Source organism: Thunnus albacares, chromosome 17, assembly GCF_914725855.1.
Source record: "Thunnus albacares chromosome 17, fThuAlb1.1, whole genome shotgun sequence".
In the NCBI taxonomy this organism is placed as follows: Eukaryota; Metazoa; Chordata; class Actinopteri; order Scombriformes; family Scombridae; genus Thunnus; species Thunnus albacares.
In genome coordinates this window covers 5,259,806-5,281,614 of record NC_058122.1, presented here as the reverse complement: position 1 = coordinate 5,281,614, position 21,809 = coordinate 5,259,806, and the positions used below count along the sequence as shown (strand labels likewise).

The 21,809-nt window shown below is 40.3% G+C and overlaps 1 protein-coding gene across 3 annotated transcripts in view; it reads right to left on the bottom strand.

Moving 5' to 3' along the window:
* The window catches only part of brsk1b (BR serine/threonine kinase 1b), a 28,004-nt gene extending 9,777 nt beyond the window's left edge, over window positions 1-18,227 (bottom strand). For all 3 annotated transcript variants that reach the window (XM_044332103.1, XM_044332104.1, XM_044332105.1), the window contains exons 1-15: window positions 17,081-18,227; window positions 16,528-16,622; window positions 14,558-14,643; window positions 14,092-14,232; window positions 12,729-12,845; window positions 12,076-12,109; window positions 11,926-11,994; window positions 11,011-11,157; window positions 7,840-7,871; window positions 6,374-6,538; window positions 4,751-4,848; window positions 3,866-4,016; window positions 3,586-3,646; window positions 1,800-2,412; window positions 1,382-1,430 (exon numbers count right to left, since the gene is read on the bottom strand). In XM_044332103.1, the coding sequence (XP_044188038.1) occupies window positions 1,382-1,430; window positions 1,800-2,412; window positions 3,586-3,646; window positions 3,866-4,016; window positions 4,751-4,848; window positions 6,374-6,538; window positions 7,840-7,871; window positions 11,011-11,157; window positions 11,926-11,994; window positions 12,076-12,109; window positions 12,729-12,845; window positions 14,092-14,232; window positions 14,558-14,643; window positions 16,528-16,622; window positions 17,081-17,168 (1,946 nt within the window). In that variant the 5' untranslated portion in view covers window positions 17,169-18,227. The remainder of the gene's footprint in view (window positions 1-1,381; window positions 1,431-1,799; window positions 2,413-3,585; window positions 3,647-3,865; window positions 4,017-4,750; window positions 4,849-6,373; window positions 6,539-7,839; window positions 7,872-11,010; window positions 11,158-11,925; window positions 11,995-12,075; window positions 12,110-12,728; window positions 12,846-14,091; window positions 14,233-14,557; window positions 14,644-16,527; window positions 16,623-17,080) is intronic.
* Window positions 18,228-21,809: the final 3,582 nt, after the last annotated feature.

The window sequence follows — 21,809 nt, the reverse complement described above, 5'->3', positions numbered from 1 at the left end:
CACGTTGTGATACAACAGACCTGAGTTTTGCAATATTTCCTAGTTTGAAAAAACATGTACGTGTCAGTGATTTAATATGTTGATTGAAAGGTATAGCCTGATCAAATATAACATTGAGATTTCTTAAATTAAACGAACAGCTGGGGAAAGGGACCCAATACTCTGAGCAACCTAGGGAGCTATACTGTCTCAAGCTGTGGTAAGAACCTCCATCTTGACTGTATTAAACTGTAAAAAGTTGTTGGACATCCAGTCAGAATGGCAGTCAGACAGTTGTGCAACACAGACAATTTGTCGTTATTTATCAGGTTATCAGGCTTAAAAGGCTTAAAGAGACATAGAGCTGAATATCATATATCATGACAGTGATAGGATATATCTCTAAATTTGCTAATAACATAATCTAGGGGAAGTATAAAGAAAATACAATAGGACCCAAGACAGAACCTTGAGGCACACCACAGGATAGAGTAGCAGTTTCAGACATGTAAGGACCAAACAACACAGAAAAACTCCTATCTGAGAGGTAGGAAGAAAATCAGTCCAAGGTGCTCCCTGAGACACCTACTGCCTAAGCCTTTCAGTCATTATTCTGTGATCCACAGTGTCAAAAGCTGCACTAGGATCCAGCAGCACCAAAACGGAGCACTCACCCATATTAGAAAACGTTATCTCAATGGAGACTCTGAGAAGAGCAGTTGCTGACAGAAACCCGATTGGAACTTATCTAAAAGCAGTGCACTGTTTGGCGACAACTTAAAAATCCAATAATGGTGGTGAGATTAGTGTTGTTCTGAGGATTGAAAAATATGACCAGAGTTTGTACTGTATACAGGTTTTGTTATAAATACAATGTGAGTAAATGGGCCTCCAAAGATTTTTAAGATAGAAAATGACAAAATAAACCTTGGGGTGAGATTATTTTTGTCAACTTAGATATAAAATTGATAAAATGAATTGTTTTCTGCAGGTGTTTGTTGTGGTTATGCTCAAGGAATTTATTATTGTACTTCTATAAAGTTGGAGGACCTGCGAAAGACAGACTAAAAAAAGAATAGTCAAAACCAAAGCAACAAAGTGCAGCGATATCTTGACTTTTAGTCTCTAGAATGGGTAAAACTCCAGAAAAACTGGATCCTACCTTTTCCATAATGCAACTTGATAACATCTTTCATTTGCGTGATTGTTACCTGTGTCATTCATACCAACATGGGCTCATTAATATGAGAGGATGTTAGGATGTTATTGGATGCTACCTCTGCTATAAATTGAGAACATGTTGATACTAAGAATTCGTAGAACACTATGTCTAGTCTACAGCACTGCTCAAGTTAAAGTCATGAAGATAGAGAAAGACAAACTGAGACATGCATGTTCTTACTCTGGACTTGACTCTGGAGTCAAACTGGACATGTCCTCTGATGTGGGGACTAAAAAAAGAAAGACAGACAGAGAGAGGAAGAAAAAGTGAGAAGGGCAGTGAATCTTGATGACAGGCCTTAATTCAATTGCCCTAATTGCAGATTATCACAGAATCAGACATTACTCAACACAGCCGCAGGCTGCAGACTGGGACACGTGCTAGTTTCTTGGTAATAATAGATTCTATCTTGGATGCAAATGCAGAGTAGAAGAACTCTGATTGTAGAGCATTAAATTCACAGTGATGGAGAAAACTGTTGCTTTATCTCACAGCTGGAACATATTTTTAGCATGTAATATTATCTCAACCAATCAGAGGAGAGGAATCACACCAATTCCAGTCATCATTAACTTTGTGTTTGTGTCGCTATATTCACCTTGCAGTTTGCGCCGATGGAAGCGCGGCGAGCCCAGCAGGTTGTTTTTGAACGAGTTGAGCCTTGTTCTCCAGTGGGCAGAGCTTGAGGCAGCCAGACCGCCACTGCCGCCCGGGCTGGAGGGCGGGGTCAGTGACAGTGAGGCCCCGCCGGCTCCGTCCGCTCTGGAAGAAGAAGACGAGGAGGAAGAGGAGGGAGGGGTGGTGGAGGAAGGGTGTTGGATTTGGTGCACAGGCGTGCCCAGCGGGGTGGGCAGCGGTGAGCCCTGCGGCGTGACCTGCGACACAGGAGGAGGGGTGGCAGAGGAGTTAGAGGACGAGTGGATGTTCTTGGACTTGAAGACAGATGGTGAGGGGAAGTTGAAAAAGCGTGGAATGGGGGAGAGGAGTGGGGAGGGGGACGGGGAAGGGGAGCGTGGAGTCTGGAGAGGGAGGGACTTCATGGAGTGGAGCTGGGGTCGGTCTGTGGGGCCCTTTGAGGGCAGGGTCTGGGTTTTTGGGTCAGGCGCCGGGCGGGTAGGCCGAGGGGTGGTGCTACTCGCTGGTTTGGGGTCTTTGGAGGATGAAGCGGAGGTGGATGTGACTTCTGATTGGCTGAAAGTGAAGACCGGGCTCTGATGGGCAGACAGAGAGAGATGGGGAGAAGACCGAGGGAGGCATGAACAGATGAGAGAGAAAGCAATGGTCATGAAATATGATTCATGGAAACGATTCTTCAACAGGTCTGGAGTAGATGCACCAAACAGAAGATGGATTTGATGATCTCTGCTCTTTAGCACAGTATATTAATATATCAGCATGTGCACACAGATGTTTGTATGAGGCAGGATGGTGTGTCTATGAAATGGGAATGTGCATGGCTGAGAGAGTGACAGTATGATGGAAAGGCATGACCGGCAACAACAGTCTGAGCAAGAGTTATCAGAGAGAAAAACTCACAGCACAGGAAATTTGGTTTTGTGTTTTTGATGGCCAAAGCTGATATTTATATATTGAAGCTGCTGATAATAAATATATTCTTTACTATGATGTATATATACTGTATGTTCAAAAGGAAAAGCCTGGAGAGACAGGCATGGCAACAAGATAACATGTTCCCTATGATTATTAGAATTTGTAGTGGGAAGAGAGCATTGTACAGTTAATGTAAAAATATTATTCACCCTGTTACTCACTACAAAATGTAATACTTGATATGGTTTTAGTCAACGGATGCTAAAAATGAATGAACAGGGCAAAATGTGCACATTAACACAGCTTTTTCTGCCAATCCCCCATGTTTGTGAGTGTAATCATTATGTAATGTAAAGCGCAGAACAGGACATTTTAATAACGGGGCCAGGTTCGTTGTGTCATAAGGGGGATTAAAATGGGTCAGATTATTCTAGACAAAGCAGGTATCACATGTTGTCAGCTGTGTAACTTCAAGATCTTACAAAAAGATAAGAATGGCTGAATTAAGTGTAGACGTATAGGTTTTTTGGAGCCCAAAAATGTACTCTGTGTCTCAAAAGAGCAGGACAAATCATATTTATCATGATGCAACTAGCTCAGAGGTAACAAGTAGTTCTGCATCATCAATGTTACAAACATACCCAGATCCCATTAAATAATGCACCATAGAGAACTGTGGCATTAATACAACAGTTACTTTTTGTTACTGAAATGCTTCCTTCATGTAAACCAGAGTAAACCAGAGTAGAATAAATAAGAGCTCTGAATTTGGAGCTTCACTGCTGTTATATACATAATGTGAAGTACAGAATAGAGTAGAGTGAAGTTCTTACCCTGGGACTGCTGAGAGGACTAGAGGACAGACCTGTGGACGCTCCGCTGACTGAACGAGACCTTTTGAAGGCAGCAGACAGCAACAATCAATAAGACTCATCAAGCTGAATGGAAGCTTTATGTATAACAATAAAAATAGATTCTGTAGTTTATTTCTGTAGTTATTCCCAAAATGTCATGCTTAACCTTATATGTACTTGTAATTGTGATATTAACTTGGCTACTGCCCACAATTTGAATCAATAAAAATTGTCATGATATGTCAGTGCTGGTTCGTACCTCTGGCTGTGTGCATTAGTGTCCAGGGCCCTGCGAGGTGGGGTGGGAGACCCCTGTTCTGTGACACTGAGGACCTCCAGGCTCTTCCTCTCTGGGCGACAACGGCCGTGACGTGTCAACATAGGGGAGTCCACGCGCTTCCTGGGTGGGTCTTGGAGGACAAAAATAAACATTTTAAAAGGTGAAAACACAGTTCAAAGGACTAATGTAAGATTTGCTTTCATTATAAAGCTTTTTGTTCTGTTGTTGGTTAGATCCGGTAAACGGTAAAAGGCCCAAACGCACTAAGGAGATAATTGATGCACATCATTTGATGCTCCTATGAGCATCACATTTGAAATGCCAACACCACAGAACCAACACAGATTTGGCCTTTTGTTCTTTTTATCAACTGCTGCATTAGTTGGTGGCAATGAGTGAATGAAAAGGAGAAATGCACAGGAGGAAAAATAAACTAAGAGTGTCTGTTTTCACAGTAAATCATCTGTTGAGTGTTTGATGGTTATTTATTTGTGCTGTAGAATGTAACTGCTGTGAAATAATCAGAATATAATGTTTTATTTCTCTCATTCAGAGGCTTTGTTCGCACTACCGCTCGCTCTCCTTGCTCGATGACTGCCGTGCTGTCTCTCTCTCGCACGCGCGTGCGCTTGCCGGTGCTCAGCTGGTTTGCACTATCTCTTTCTTTTTCAGCTGCAGAGAAAACAGCTTTGGTCGCTGGGTCCTCATTTGACACCGAAATCGAAACAAGGTCAGAGTTGGCGCATCAAGGCAGTTTGGTGTGCTTCATAACACTTTTGGTGCATGTTCGGCCATTTAAAACAATAGTTGTACTTCAAAACATACACGTCAGATTCTCTCAGTGCATTTGGAGCAACTGTTTACCTATGTCATTTCTGGGTGGCAGGTCCTCATCCTCACAGCTGGGGTATCGCTCTTTTCTGTCCAACAGGAGGTAGTAGATCATCTTTTCCTGGTTCTCCCTGCAGTAAGAGATGCAGTAAGACACAAAAACCGAAGCTTACAAGGAGAAAGAGAAGAGACAGAAATACTTAGTGTTGGCTGGAAGAACTGGAGAAAAAACCACACCACAACTGTAGCACAATTTAAACTCGCTCTAATTGATTATTTGTTCACTTGGGGGTCAGAGCAACAAATTGTAAACACAACACTGACATATTATCACCTTGACATGGCTGAAACGTTAGCAAACAGTTGCCTGTTTACACATCCATCAGATAAGGAGCAACAACAGCGTTCATTTGGAGTTGTGCAATCTCAGAACCCATCTGCTATCAGTTGAAAACAATTTAGCCTCTGGAGGCAACGGCCAATGTTTCAGGGCTTCCGGTGTATCTGCTAACTACAGCAGATATTCGGGCCAAGACTTCCTGTGCTGGTCATTGTTTACAGTCCGAGTAGCAATTATCTGTTTATAGAGATCAGGAGTTGTATTTCACGCCACCTGAAGAATTAAGTCCAATATTCTCTCTGTCTCCTTTTAGCTCAGTTTTGGTCTCCACCACCTCCTAAGGGAAGTATCTGACTCTTTAAGTCAAGTGAAGTTTATTTATATAGCACATTTCATACGACAGGTGTAAACTCAATGTGCTTTAGCTGCTAAGTGCTCCACTACTGTATGTTAACCAGCTAGTTTACAATATTGTCTGCTGTTTGGTGCTGGGCAGGTAGTGTAGAGTGGGCTTATCAGAGCTTTTGCACTGAAAACAGCTGCCTGCTGTGGCTGGTAAAGGGCTTGACAAGAGTGGTGAAACTCAGTCAGACAGTAGATTTGCAGATTGTGAAACCAAAACAATGAGCTGAAAGATGCTAAAACGCTCCGTGGAGCAGAGGGGAACTACAGAGCCAGGTGATGATTCACTGTTGGTTCATCACTGCAAGCGACACCTTTCACATTACACATTGTCATTTTGATCTATTATCAATACAAAAAAATGATTAATGCAGCTTTAATATAAATGCTTCATGTTTGTTGGCTTGTCCTGTTTAACAGGGCTGCACTGCTACCACTGTTACATTATGGGTAGAGAGAAACCACATCAATTTGGCAGAGAGATGGGACACAAGTGATGAGTGGAGAAAGAGAGAGAGAGATAAAAGAGGCATTGTTGATTTTGTTGCTCTTGTTCCTGCCATGTCAGGCAGATTAATGATGAAAGTAATTGACTGTCCACAATGAGACAAAAAAGACTATGAGAGAAAGAGAGAGAAATTACCCACACACAATTATGTAATTGGGGTTTTTTCAGCATACATACAAGCAGAGCTGTATTTGCAAATTGTCTTATGTTTATGTTTTGAATTCTTTCATTTGTCTGTTCATATTTTGTATTCATTCAAAAATTAAACAGATTTATAAAACTGCTGATCAATGATTGAATTCGTTCTGCCATACATTACAGCATATTTGCTTTAATTTCAACATTGCACATTGATGTATTGCCATCTATTAAAAGTGGAAATGTTGTATGGGTTTTATTTACTCACTCCTCACTTGTAAGGTCCTGTGTGAGTTTGACCCGGTCTCTGAAGCACCCTAAAGAGTACATGCTTTCCAGGACGTCAGGGTCTAGCTCAGTTAAGGATAGGATCCTCTTCACACACACCCGGCGAGGGGGCGGCTGCTCTGGGCAAGGCTCATTACGACCACCCCTGATAGGAAAACATCAGTGTATGTAGTTAGCATATAAGAAACATCTCAAAGTTTACGGCGCTAATAGACAATGGGACATTACACAAGTTTAATGTCCAGGGAGGGATCATTTTTCACAGTCTGATATTATGGTATGGTAAAAAATTCAGTCAAAAGAAGGTCATTGGTTGTCAACATATCAGGCTGATTTTGGCAGTAGTGCGGTACCTTACACTGCTTCCTTACAAAGTTGATGATGACACCATTTTAATGTCTTTGATTGACAAGAAGAATCCTTTCAACCAGAATAAGAGTAGTAGTAATAACATAAACTTGTCATTTTAAACATAAAAACGACCATATCCAAATTACAACCTATGAGCACTGTCAGTATAGTACTGGAGGATGCGCCATGGTAACTATTTTGGACTAAAACACACAACAAACCAAAGTGGTGATTTCACAGAGTAATGCTCCACTTTTTTTGTCTCTGTACTTTCACTTTTTTGCAAGAAGTGGCAGACTGAAAAGGTAAAATCCAAAGTGGCTCACAGCATTCACCTTACATTGTTAGTCTAACTCATAACATATTGTATGCACAGTATAGTATGAGGTTTGTTGAGTGTTAGAATATTGACTAACCCACAATGCAGAGAGGCTGGAAAAGTGAGTGTGACATTGGAAAATAATGCATAAGGGCTTTTCACACTGTGATCATGTGTATGATAGATACACTTCAGAACCAATATTAACAATAAATACCCTCATGAGAATTATAACTTGTAATAATTAATTTAATGACATTTAATGACCACAGTATGAAAGTGCAAATCTGCAACCAATCAGGCCACTTTGGTCAGTTAGTTATGCTTTAAATCTCTTTTGGAAAAACATATATACTACATCAAACAAGATGATTCAGTCAAATGAAGCAGTCATCACACACATAAACACACTATTTAAAACAATCACAGGTATTATTAAAAATATAAGTAAATATAAATAATGGTAATTATAATAAAAAATATAACTAAAACTTTAAGTCTCTTGAGTGTCTCTAACTTCTGTTTTGCAGTTCATGCCAGTACTTAAGGTGTGTCATGGTTACACCTTTACTGTGTCATGGTTGTTTACTTTGAACTCAAAATTAACAAATATAGAAATGACAGGAAGTAGAGAATTTGCTTTGAAACTGTTATCACTTTGTTGATATCAGTGTAGGTAGCTGTAGCATTTTGAAGTAATTATTGGGTGGAGAAAGGAAAATGCAGAAGCCAGAGAGATGAAAGGGGGAAAAAGTTAGAAAAATGAATGTACTTACTGGTACCAGTTGTGTTTCTGTATTGCTTCTAGCTGTAATCAACAAAAATAGAAGACAATATTAAAGCACTGACCAAAACGTGTCTTCTCATTTTTACACCTGATTTAACCCTTTTGAGAGATAAATCTGCTGTCCAATTGGGTTCTGTGTAAAAAAGAAAAGTCCTGACTCAAACCAGAAATTTTCCTCATGGAAGACTAAAGCCAGCATTGCACTTAGACTCATAATTCTAAATTTAGCTCCTGTCTCAGTGTTTTCCTATTCTCTATGAATGATGCACCATGTTTTTGTTTGAGACAATATTACAGTTTTAAAGTCCAAAGCAGTCCTGCATCTCCACTACATCTACTGTACACTGCTTCACAACATTATAAACTCTGTAAAAGTTCCCTCTCTGCATTAGGACTGCATACAGTAGCAGCCATTGCATCAATACTGCAAAGTATCTCTCGGGGGGTGGGGTAATGGAGCAGCTGCGGTTCTGCGGGCATGTAAAACGTACAAAGTGGGCCTGCTGTGTACGCTGTATTTGTACATCTGCAGAGAGGAAACTAGTGAGCAGCCTCACAGTGAGAGCTTTGCAGGAGACACTACAACATTCCAGTTTCCATAGCTGAAATGAATGTCGTGAAAAGGGGTAAAGTGTATATATAAAGGGGTAAACGATGTATTTCTGTACTGGACTGAAATCTGTCTTCTTGCGTGGTAGGTGGTTTCCATGGAGGCAACTAGCAGACAGACAGGGACAGAGAGAGACAGTCTGACCTGGTTTCAGGCTCCATTAATCAACAGCTCATCAGACGAACCCACAGCTTTGATTAAATCTGCTCTGTTGTAGCCGAATGACTAACTGACCAGACTTTCTCTTCATCTCCGTCTTTATTTTACGGCACATTGCGAACCACACTATCACACTTTCCTCTGTCTCTCTGCCTCGTAGCCATGGACTCATTTCCACCCCACACGCCGGCTTTATCCTAGCTTCAATTCATGATCCGAGTGCAGTGGAATTTCCTCTAACTGTCCATTCATTCACTCACTCATTTATTCATTCACTGTCCTCGAACTCTCTCTCAACTGTCAATTTCTTTCCAAGCCTTGCTTTCAGGAGGGACAGCTGGCATTTAGGTGAAAAGGAAGAGAGGTCCTCATCTCTTTCACCCTCAGTGCCTCCATCCTTATTTCCAGCCACCGATGAGACCACTTGTCCATCCGTTCACACTGTACATACATACATATAATGCATATGGTTTCCTACATCTTGGATTCCACCAGTCTTTTCTCCTAATCAACTGCTAACTTGTGTTTGAAGGCAGAGATGTAAACTGACAGCTGACTCCTCTCCTGCCTTTAAGTAATACCTTCAACCCATCCCTCTGATCTGCTCTTTCTGCCTTCCTCATTTATCCTCCTCCCTCTGTAAGGTCTTGCGTCAGGGTGAATTTCTCTCACATCTTGAAGCAAAGCCTGGGGCTGGGTCTTTTCTGTTCTTTCTTCCCTGCCTCCTAAATGCCTGGTTCATGCTTCATGCACTGTGGTTCAGTGTGAACGGCAACAATTGACCATTTGCTAAAGCCAACTCACTTACTGTTGCTAAACCTTTCCATTCATGCAGTTTACAATGATAATGGTGGCAGATTTACCAACAAAATTCTTAGTTATTTAGAAGCAAAGGGTCCTTTGCTTCAAACAGAGGTGGATAAAAGCAGCGTTCTCATTTCTAAGCGGCAAAGGTTGATTCCACCGGCTAAAATGACAACTGTCACTGAGATTTTATCAGCTGTAGCTAATTACAGCTAACATTAGCTCCATGAGTTGGTTGAAAACGCTGTCTCTAGCTGACTTTTTAATGTTTCCAGCTGACTTGTTTTAAAAGAATAACCCTGTAAAAGGGTCGATAGCTATGATATTTTTCTAACAGACGGAAGCTAAAGCTGTATGTTCTGGGTAAAAAGTCATCCTCACCAGTTCATGATCTATGTAGAAGACGTGGAAATAAAGAAACACTATTGCTCATGTATTGTGGTGTAGGGTTAGTCAAAAATGTAAGATCAGACCTAATTCAGTCTAACATAACCCTGTCTGACTGCTTAGCATAATTATTTTAGCATACTTCTACTTTTAAAAGTTATATTTCTACTTTTAATTCTACAAGCGAAAAGGCTTGTAATGCTACGTAATGTAATGCTATCATGGGATAACATTGGTTGGGATTGCTGGGGTGTAAACTTCCTGAGATCTAATAGAGAGCAGTAGCTCCTAACATGCAGAACTGGTGCTGCAAAAGGCAATGGAAATACTATTTGGCCTTGGAAATAACGCCCGGTTACTACTGGTCTGTAGTTTAGCCAGACATGCCAGCAATTGAAGCTTACATTAGAGCTTAAGAACACACTATTTATCCTTGCACTCTTGCTCCTGTGTGTTTGGTTTTGGAAAGGCTGAAAAAAGACACCACCCTCCAAACTTTTTATAGCTCTCTTTATATGTTAGTGCCTCTCTTGCTACATCCCCATGCACACTGATTTGGCTTGTGGACAAATCGAAAGCTTGACAGGTCTGCCAGTTGCTAAGCTATGATTGAACAATCACTGTTGGTGGGAGGGGAGCTTAGAACAGTTAGTTATGTTCATCATAGCCACCATTGTAGATGCTGACTGTGCTTCAGGGTCCTCTGTGAGATGTGCACTGAAAGAAATAAACCTTCAATTATGTTTGAGTAGATTTTTTTTCACTTGCTTAGTCAAGTAATGCTGAAACAATACAGTCAACATAAGCAGACATTGATTTTGACTGATTTTTTTTTTTTTTGATCACAGACTCAAAAAGCCATATCTCGTCAGTGCACTGCAATGTATTGACACTACTGCAGTTGTAGAAATGTGTATGTCATCAGCTTCTACGATAGAGTTCTACTATTGGTGTCCAATGATGGTGCAAAAACATACATCCACAAACAACTCTTGCTCTACAGTAGGTTTTGGTTGGGTAACCTTTAAATTTTCAGGTTTCAAATTAAAAAATATACTATAACTGGCCAGGTAATCACAGGAAAAAGCTGTAACACCTAAAAAATGATGGACCCAGAAATTCAAAGCCATCATTAGCTATTGTTTTTAAGGTGACTTTTTTCCTCTCCCACCATAATTCCCATGGTCCCTCCCTCCTCACCGTGAGTCTCTTGTCAGGGTTGACTTCTATCATTCCTTTGAGCAATGCTTGGCAGTCAGGAGGTATAAAGTGTGGCATGTGGAATACCCCACTCTTCACTTTCTCGAGAAGCTGCCGCAGGTTGTCATGGTCAAAGGGCAAGGCACCCTGGGAAGATGGAAAAAAATAGAAAACTATTTTTAAAAAACAGAGGTAAAGAGATAAAACAGAGTTGGTTGGCATAAGAGGATCAAAAAGAGACACAAAGAGTTGAAAGAGTGCAGGTAGTTTTGTCATTTTATCACTCATTTATGTAAACAGAACTATGTAACCCCCTCCAGTGAATGTAGTTAAAGGTACCCTGTGGTGTTTACTTGTAAACAACCAAACAATTTAGTGTTTTTCATCAAAACACAATGCATGTTTCCTTGAGGCCTGACAAATATGTTTTTGATTTTTAAAATTTTTTCATGTTTGCTAGCTAGCAGTTACACTGTTCCCGGCCTTTTGAGGGCAGATTGCTACATTTTTTTTATGTTTTCTGGCATGCTACCACCTCCAACTGTCCATTAATGGAAAAACGTGAAACAGTCAGCAGTCATGTATCATGTCATCCATGTCGAGTGCAGTAGAGCACGAAATACAAACAAAACAGTAACCCACTCATCACAACATTGCTCCATGGCATCACTAGTGGTCAAACACTTCACAGATTTAAGATTTAATGCTGATAAGTTGACGGACTAACTTGAGAGAATACTGTGTGCGAGGTTCAAAGTGAATAATGCTCTACGTGAAATTAATAATGTACATCAAAGGGCAGGGAGGAAAGATGAGTGGCTAAACACTGAAAGAAAAAAGAAATAAAAGAGAAAAGAATAAAAGGAAGGATGAAGTTTAGAGGAGATCAGTGAGAAGCAGAAAGGATCTTCTTACCACAAGAAGAGCAAAGAGGATGACTCCACAACTCCAAACATCTGCCCTGCGACCATCATACTTCTCTCCCTGAAACACAATGACACGGTAGCATCAGACATGCACAATCACACACACACATACACACACACTGAGAGGCAAGCAACTTACCCTTATGACCTCTGGGCAAGCATAATGAGGGGATCTAAAAAGAAAGGAGAATTATTAAAAGATTCAACCAGATACAAACAAACATACACAGAGATAAAGGAGGCACTGAGTTAATGTGTGTGAGTGCTGACTCATGGAAAAAAATACTCCTGCCTGAGTATATAAAAGCTGAGAACACCTGCTCTTTTCCATGGAATAGATTGAATAGGTGAATCCAGGTGAAAGCTACAATCCCTTACTAATTTTATCTGCTAAATCCACGTCCCGCCTGACGGGCAGATGGTTTAAAAAAATGCTTTTAATGAAAACAGCCATTTGTTATGAAAACAGCCATTATGTAAAAAGAAGCACAATAGAGCTTTGAGAGGATGTTCCTGGTGGTTTTGTATGTATCACTAAAGGTTAAGTCCTCAAGTCTTTTAAATACTAAAATCACAAATCACTAGATAGATGCATGACTAACATTTTAGGAAGTTACATATCATCTTTATAGAGTCTTTACAATACAGTTCAATTAAAAGGTAATAAGATAATTAAAGATAATCTCTAAACAGTTACCTGACCAAAGGGCATTAACAAAGAGTTGCATATACACAAAAACAATTTTAGCCCGTAAGAACATGCGACGCTAAGCTATTGAACCCTGTACTCACCCACAACTGGTTTCCAGCAGGCTATCCCCGACTTGTAGAGAAGCCATGCCAAAGTCTGCTATCCTGATGTTATTCTTCTCATCCAGGAGAAGATTCTCTGGCTTCAGGTCTCTGTGACTGAACATACACACACATATTCTAAATCAAAGTCTTTTTTCTAGACCATAAACAGCAGCTAAAGCTTGGTACACATAGCATATAAACAAAGTGAATGGGAGAACTTCTGTTAATTAAAGCATAGTGATGTTGAATAGAAAACAGCTGTGTGTGTGTGTGTGTGTGTGTGAGTGTGTGTGGTCTGTCATAGGCTACATTTGGGGACAAATCCAATACCTTACAAAAAAGAAAGGATTGCAGAAAAGACAAAAACATGAATACAAATTTGCGTAGCAGAACTTTGTTTTTTCTTCTTCATCGTCCCATTAATCATCTCATGACCCCCCACCCCACCTCCTTTATCTTATGATAAATGAAGCCACTGGACTAAACATGCTAACTAAGTGAATAAAATGCTACATACGCATTGATACATTACTATTAAAAGTCTACAACTTTTACTTTTGATACATGAAGTACAATTTGCTGGTAATACTTCTACTTCAGTAGGATTTTGAATACATTTCCTTATAATGCAGTATTTTTACATAGTTGTTTTGGTACTTTTACTTAAAGATACTCTGCTTTGACTAATCATTTCTGTCTAATATGGTTTTTCCACAACAAAGTTCAGTGACCTCTTTAAAAATCCATTATAATGACATCTAGTCCTCCACCCTCATTGAAAAATCCAATTCTATGAATATTTTTCTGTAAATATTTTTCATTTCAGAAGTTTAACTTTTGAACACAAGAAGTCTCCTACTTCACTGTAAAGTCCATTCTCAGTGTTTGTGCATTGGAGGCTTCAAGTTTCCACATCACACTTGTGTAAGTTTCATACTGGATCACAATTGGCTCAAAACTAGTCACGCTAAAATCACACCTTAAACTCAGATTTAACGGTGAGCACAGACTAACTTTACACTCTCACCAGATGGATGTTACAACAGTCTTTGAGTGTCAAACTCTGCACATACTGTACATCATTCTGCACAGTGAGGCTAAAACATTCAACTGAAGGAAGAAGAAAAAAAAAAGGAGACTTTAAGGAGCTGAATACTTCCACCACTGATTAAACCTGCTTCAAAGTCTTTGAGTGGTTCACTAAGCTCTTTGCTACTCAGTATGCAGAACATTGGTATCCACCAATGTGATAATTCAACCAGACTAACAGAAAAGCTAAGAAAAGAAATTAATCGAAATCAACATATACAAGTAGAGAATGATTTCAAGATATAAAAGTTTCCTATAGCTTCTCACAGACCATATAGAGTGATTGTGGCAGAAGTCGAGGGCGGAGATAATTTGTCTGAAGAACTTCCGGGCCTCTTTGGGAGTCAGCCGGCCCTTCTTCACCAGGTAGTCGAATAACTCTCCACCAGACACATGCTCTAACACCAGGTACCTGAGAGACAGAAGGCAGAGAGATCAGAATAATGAAAACAGGTGAAGACACGTAAGGATCCCCGGAAACTGAAATGTGTTTAAAAATAACGGCCATCAAAATACAGAAAATCACAGATACTTCTTCCATACATGCAAACTCATACACACTAAGATGTACGTGACATATCTTCAATGTCATATGGTTATTTATCTCTGTTTTGTCTTACAGAACCTCTTTTTTCCCTTTCAGATTCAAGGTTGTTTCTGCTCTGGCAGAGATCCAGAGGCAGAGAGGGAAGATTAAAAAAAGTCAGCGGAAAGGCGAAAGATGAAGAGATACTCACAGGTATTTGTTATTCTCATAGACATCATGCAGCTTCAGAACGTGAGGGTGCTCTATTAGTTTAAGAATAGCTATTTCTCTCTCCACCTGGATGGACAGAGAGAGAGGCAGAGAGATGGAGGAAGAGATGTGGAGAAAGGTTAACAGAAAGGGAGAGAGAAGAGAAGAGGAGGGAGGTTAAAAATGATGGGGATTGAGATGTCAGAAGGAAATAGAAGATAAATATGATGTGAGGGATAGAGAAAGAGAGGAAGCATGTATAAAGACAGGGACAGTGAGGAGCAGAGGGAGACTATATGCAAGTGTTCATTTCAAGGTGAGAAATCGTTGCTAAAATTAGGACAACATAAGTAATAGTTGTAGACAGACGGGGGCAGAATAGGCATTTAGTAAACAAGTAGGAAATTACGATGACAAAGTGCGTTTTAAAATGAATATAAAAAAAAGATGGAAGGTTGTTATAAATTATGAATAACATCCAATGCTGTCACTGTCAATTTTTCTTGTAGCTAAAAGATTCAGGGCAGGTCATGGCCTGTACAGTAAGCTAGTTAGTTAGCTAGCTGAATTAAAACTCATGTAACAAACAAGACTTAAAGCTGCACTAAACAATATTTCTATATGAACAATGAACCAAATGACTATGTGTAATGTGAATGGTGTCACTCCATGTGATGAACCTACAGAGAATTATCACCAATTCTGAGATTTCCCTCCGCTCTACTGAGCGTGTTAGCATCATTTAGCTCACTGTTCTGGCTCTTTACTGTTTTGATTCAGTCTCACTGCTCTCATCAGCTTCGCCTCCAGAGGAAAAAGGCAGCTGTTTAGCAAAAATGATCTGATAAACCAACTGTACACTACTTATCCAGCTCCAAATAATAGATGGACAAAACTAGCAACTAGCTGTTGAACATATGTGGAGCATTTAGGAGCAAAACAGCCAGATATTTCCCTAAAGAGTTTAGTGGAGACCAAAACAGAGCTAAAAGTAGAGTGAATACAAGGCTTATATTTGCTAGGTAGCAGGAAATAGACTCACAGAAAATGGGACTCTGTTTTATTTGACAGAAAAGTGAGGCATCGTACTGCTATAAGCGAGAAACATATGAGAAGACAAAAAGTGGGCAGAAACTGCACAGAAACTATAATATTTCTTTTTAAACTGTGCCTCTGTGTCATGGAGCTACTTCAGTTCATTGTAGTTGAATGTGCATTAGCTTGCCTTCCCAGCTTAAGCTAACAGAAAGAGGCCCCTCAATGCGGTTACCGACATTCAGCACAGAGAGTAGATAATGGGCAACTTTCCAAAGCAATATAAACCTGAGAACATGGGGACCAGTGGCATGTGCAGGGGGCGAGTGGTGGCTTATTGTCTTTGGTGCAAAAGATGTTTATTGTTCTTACGTTTGTCACATGTCTGTCATCTGGGCAAAGACAGAAAGCCCTACATTTTAAAAGTCAAAAGCAATCATGAAAACACAATAGGAACAAATGTATGCTGTTTGAGATGCCAGACCAGACCTGACCATTTCAAAGACTGTAGGCACAATCAGTGTTATTAACATACTGAGATATTTTTGTGTAACACATATGATGCCATTCCTTATGCCTTAAGTTTTCCCTCTGCAACATGCTGTATTAAAGACAGACTGCACAAAGCTGCAAGTAATCAGCCACAGCACCAACATGAAAAAGCTATTTAAATTCTCTTTTCAGTTCAGGGTATTTCAGCTGCAGTAGCTTTCATCGGAGGGCTTAATTAGCAGAATGAAATCATGTCTATTGTTCAGTATACAGAAGCAGTGCCCACACACTCGGCAGCCTCAACTTACAACACACAGTCGGGCTTTTCTTGGCAAAAATAAAGACTTTATTTCTAATGCTGTTTCTGCAGGTCGGAGAGTGCAAGCTTGAGCTCTGTAGCCACCACAGTGGCAGTTTGGTCGACAGATGAGGTAAGTTTTGTACCTTCATTAGGACTGATTCTGAGAGTTTCTCTCTGTTGACAATCTTTATGGCCACCTTCTGCCCGGTTATACAGTGGACACCCAGCTTCACCAGTCCTGAGAAACAGACAGACAGAGAGGGGAAGACATTGTTTGGATGTCATAAATCATCATGTAGCGTGAAAACAGAAAGGAAGTGTCATAAGTGTCATAATGTCATAAATTATTCAAAAAGTTTTACTGACATTGTCACAAACACTGATCAAAGCTCCCAAAAAGACAGATTGGAAAATGTGTTAAGAGGCCTGCTCTGATATCTTCTACCAAATACTCAGAATAAACCTGCACATCCTGTGATGAATTTAAGGAGACCCTTTAAGAAGATTGAAGGCAAATAAAAATGGAAGATAAGAAGATTTACAGGAAGAACACAGATTAAACCGTGAGCTCTGAATATCATAAGAATGTCAAAGTGATTTTGAATGAGCGAGCAACACCCTGGAATCAGGTGATGCACCTTGCAGACGTCCTATTTGCCTCGCTACACGACTCCAGGTAATTTAGGAGGTTCCTACCTGTCTGTCCCTTCCCGAGGGTCTTCTCCAGCCGGTAAGGCCCCACATACTGGCTGGACTGGCCCAGCGTCAGCTCCTTGCTGCTCATCTTTCAAGTGATGAAATTATATTCCTGATATAAGGCAGATCAAGATCGGTCCTGCTCGGTGCGAAATGCCGTAACGCACATCACAGGCGGTTGTACGGCGATGTAGAGGAGAGGACTGATCGTGATCTAAAGCCGGGCCCTGCAGGCTACTCCCATGCACTTATTTGTCATGCGGTCAGGCAGCAACCTAAACCTGCGTGCAGGGAGTGAGAACCGGCCCGAATCCCACTCTGTAAGGCCTAGAAATCTTTTTCCACTATCGGGTTGTGTCTCTTTTACTACAGCAGAGAAAGCAGCATCATTCAGAGGGAAGGTAGAAAACGTGGAGAGGACGTGTGAGGTTTGACCGGTGCCAAGTGATGGGAGATGTCCAGAATGATGCGAATAATCGCCGCCAGTCAAATGAAACCCACCCCTTGCTATAAATAACAGTAGTTTAAAGCTGATTGATCCTTTTTTTTAGCTTATGCAGCTGGCCCAAAGTGGAGCAGAACAGAAAAATCTCATTCAGACCTGGACAGGAAGGCTACATTTGCCACAGATTGATTTCTGTAAGTGCAGAGTCTCAAATATCCCAAGTCAGAATGCCCTGATTGAATCCATTCTCTGATCGATATCAGGGACCCCCCTCCTCCCCTCCTAACGTCCAAAAAACAATTTCATAACCCTTCCAAGCTCGTTCATATTCCCTTTCCTTCTCAAGTCCGGCCTCGTTTGGTCAGGATCTGCCTTTCTGTGCAGATGCGGCGTTGTCCAGATAATAATCTATTATCACAACAGCATCAGCAAGAAGAATGGGTTTTCCAATATCCGGTGCACACTTTGGCTCACCCCCTCCCCGGCCCTGCATCAGGAAATAGAGGAAGAAGGGGGAGAGCATCAAAGAGGCAAACAGCCGCGGGCAGACCGGGCCAGACAGGCAAAACGCGCCCACGGTCAGGACGGCTGCAGCGGAGCGAGGTGCGCTCGGTGCACCGGAGGAGGATCAGCGCTCAACCCGGTGATTAATCCTGTTTCTAGAAACAACAAGCATCCTCAGCTGGCCTGGTGGCAGCCGACTCCCCGCCTCTCCTCCCCGTGCTCCCTCTTCCTCCCTCCCTCCCTCCCTCCCTCTCTGCCTCTCTGTCTCTCTTTCTCTCTCCCTGGCCGGCTATGCTCATGATATCACCGCATCTCCTCCCTCAGCCGGCTGCTGCCTGCCGCACAAATGACAAAACAAAAATCAACAAAAATCAACGAGAAGATAATCTTTCAGGGTTTCAGAAGTTGCCCGCATCCACAGGGCTGCCCATCATTCACGGGATGGTCTCCTCCACTCCGCTGCCTGTAGATAACATCCCCGCTTCTCTTTCTCTTCCCCCCACACCCCTCACACTCCTCCTCTCCTGCTTCCTTCTCTTCGTCCGATACGGTCAGCATCAGCATCCGGGTTCCGCTTCTCCCTCCCCCTCCCCTCCTCTATGTCTCTCTCTCGCCCCCACCCTTTTTTTTTTTTTTTTTTTTGTTTAACTACAGCAAAGTTTCATTTCAATTATGTGATTGACTGCAACAACTGTGGAAAAAATATCAGCTAATACCACATGGTCGAAGTCAGAGTTAAACATCACACTCTAAACCTGTGAATGTGGAAATGTTAGCGTCACTCCCCATTCAAAAATGTGTTTTGCTTATTGTTGGATGTTTGAGCTTCACTGGAGAATAATCAGAAAGTTTCTCTGTGCTCACCTTGGATGTGAGATGAGACATCACAGCTAGTTTGGCTAGCCATTGTTCCAGTATTAGATTTACACAAGTGTGATGTGAAATATTAAGTCTCCAATGAGGGAGAGGGAGTAGATGTCATTTTAAGATTTTAACTGTAACTGAACTTTTCTGTGGCAAAAGCAAATTTGACACAAATTATTATTTGTGGAGTAAATTATATACTGTATGTGTCCTAAAACATATTAAAGGATCTTTAATATAAATTGTCACATGAACATACATAGGACTATTATAGAAATATCAAAACACTGTATAATTTAGTGTTGTCCTCCAGGAATATGGTTATATTATTGTGTTTTTAAGGCTAAATAAACTCATCATTTTCTGAGGGAGAATCATGAAAAACACAAAGCATTCAACTCAATTGTTCTGGAGCTTTCAACCTGTATCACACAGTCTTCATCAGCAGCTGCAGTCTGCACAGGATTCCATTACTTTAAAGATCCCTTCCAGACATGTTTTACAGTATATGAAAATACTCTGCTTTGGATAATACTTTGTGTCTGACATGATTTTTCACCCAAAAAGTTCAATGACCTTGTTATCATCCTTAAACTTATATCTCATGCTCCTCCTTCATTAAAAATTCAGAATCTATTAATATGAAAATATTATTAATTTCAAAAGTTTAACTGCTGGATACGAGATGTCTCCTACTTCAGTGTAAAGTTGATTCTCAGTGTTTGTGCACTGAAGTTTCCACATCACACTTGTAAAAGTTGAATATTGGACCACAACTGGCTCCAAACTAGTTGTGATGTCAAAAAATCACACATGTAACTATGGACCTTAATCTCAAATTTGAGGTGAACACAGAGAAACTTCTCACTTTCACCAGATAAATGTGAAAACAACCTTTGACTGTCAAATTGTACAGTGAAACTCAAAACATCCAAGTGAGGTAACAAGAAGAAAAACCTCTTATTGGGCGTAATAGTTGTTTTTGAGCAACATGGACAAGAAGTCCTGAAAGAGTTTGAGCATCTATGGTTCCATAACCACTAAGGAACTTAATGTTCTGATGAAGGCCATGTGTTAAAGTGGCAGAACAAGCAAGGGCTGGGCGATATGGACAAAGTCAAATATCACAATACCCAATACCTCAATATCAATATTGCAACAATATTGTAGGGATGACTATTGGTGCTAAATATTTACATAATGAGATTTTTGATAAATAATCATCAGTAATGTGGATATAATGACTAGGTGAGTAAATGCAAATAATAGAACAGCTAGAACAGTCTGGTAAGAAAATTACATCAATTTACTGTAAATCAGCCTTTAAAACCAGGAAAAGACAACATGTCATATCACGATATTCCAATATCCTAAATCTAAGACGATATCAAGTCTCATATCACGATATCAATATAATATTGATATATTGCACAGACCTATGAGTAAGTAAGTAGTAGAAGTCAGTGGACCTTGAGTGAAGTTTTTTTTGACAACTGTTTCCAAGGTCCTGTTTAGGAACACAGTCCACTGTTTGTACAGTATATATACACACAGCAAAACACTTGATTTTGTCATTTCATTCAAGTCCCTACTTTATATTTGTCCTTGTTTAATATATTTGTGACATGATGTTTATACCAAGAGAGACATGTTTAGAGGGTGGATTAGATGTCAATATGTGTTCTGTCAGAAGGTGTATGGGGTGAAAATGGTAATACTTTGGGAGAGAAATGAAATATTTTTAAGGAACTGGTCTTTATGTGCTTAATTCTCTTTCAATAAAAAAAAAATCAAATAAAAATATGATCAGAAAAAAAAGCACTTTGTTGATGAAAATCCACTGACCTCAGAGACAGTACGTGATGTGCACCAGCATAACCCCTGGCTGCTGCATCACTGTATGCTGTGATTAAGGTTCACATTGTGATATCTGTATGACGTTGACTCACAAATCTTAATCCCCTTTAATCTTAATCTCTTGATGCAGTCAGGTTGATGTAGCTCAGATTATCTAATAGTGCTGTGTGTTAGTGTGAGTATGTAAGTCCGTGCGTGTGAGTTTATCTCTGTGTCATAGATAGACGGTGTTCCGCAAGGACAAAGCAGAAAACAGAGAAAAGAGAAGAAATTAAACATCATTTTGTACAACAAAAATCTAGATTTTCTTCTTAACTAGACGACAGAACAGAAGGATGCACATTCAAAAAATCCATTCATACATGCCTTATATTCAAAAATGTGTCACGGTAGTAAGAACAGATGTCTGAGGACTGTTGACATTCTTATAGAATGAACTCAGAAACACGCTATTTGGAAGAACATGTAAAATCTCTGTTTTCCATCACTGAAGTTATTGCAACTGCTAATGTAGTTACATTTTCTAACCACAGGATGGTGCTATTATTATTGTGTTATGCCACTGTGTGTGCTGCCATTTTCTTTACACTGTAATAGTATTTTCTTACCACAGGATGGTGCTGTAGTGGTTGAAGTTTAGGGTTACAGTCAAGCTTGTTTAGTCTGTGGATGACGCTAGAAAACAGTTGGCGAATAATGTGATTGTTTGCTTCTTTAGTTTTGTTAACTCATTCACAGCTTCATCAACATGCTGCTGCTCTGCTGCATCTGTAACACAAAAACAGATCTGTCTGCATCATACTGTATACTGTCTGAGCCTTTGCTTCTGAGTACATGAGTTATATGATTACAAATGTTACAGGCAATGTTTTAACCTTAAATTCCAAACACTTCATGAAGAATATTGTAGTCTGTCTTTTTCTGTCTGGACTTATGTTGTGTTTTATACGCAAGTATATCGTAGAAATAATCAAATATTTCTGGGGGTTTTCTGGGGTCTCTGGTCATACTGTCATGAAATGCACCCAGTAATGGTGCTGGTTCATTTTTGAGATTATT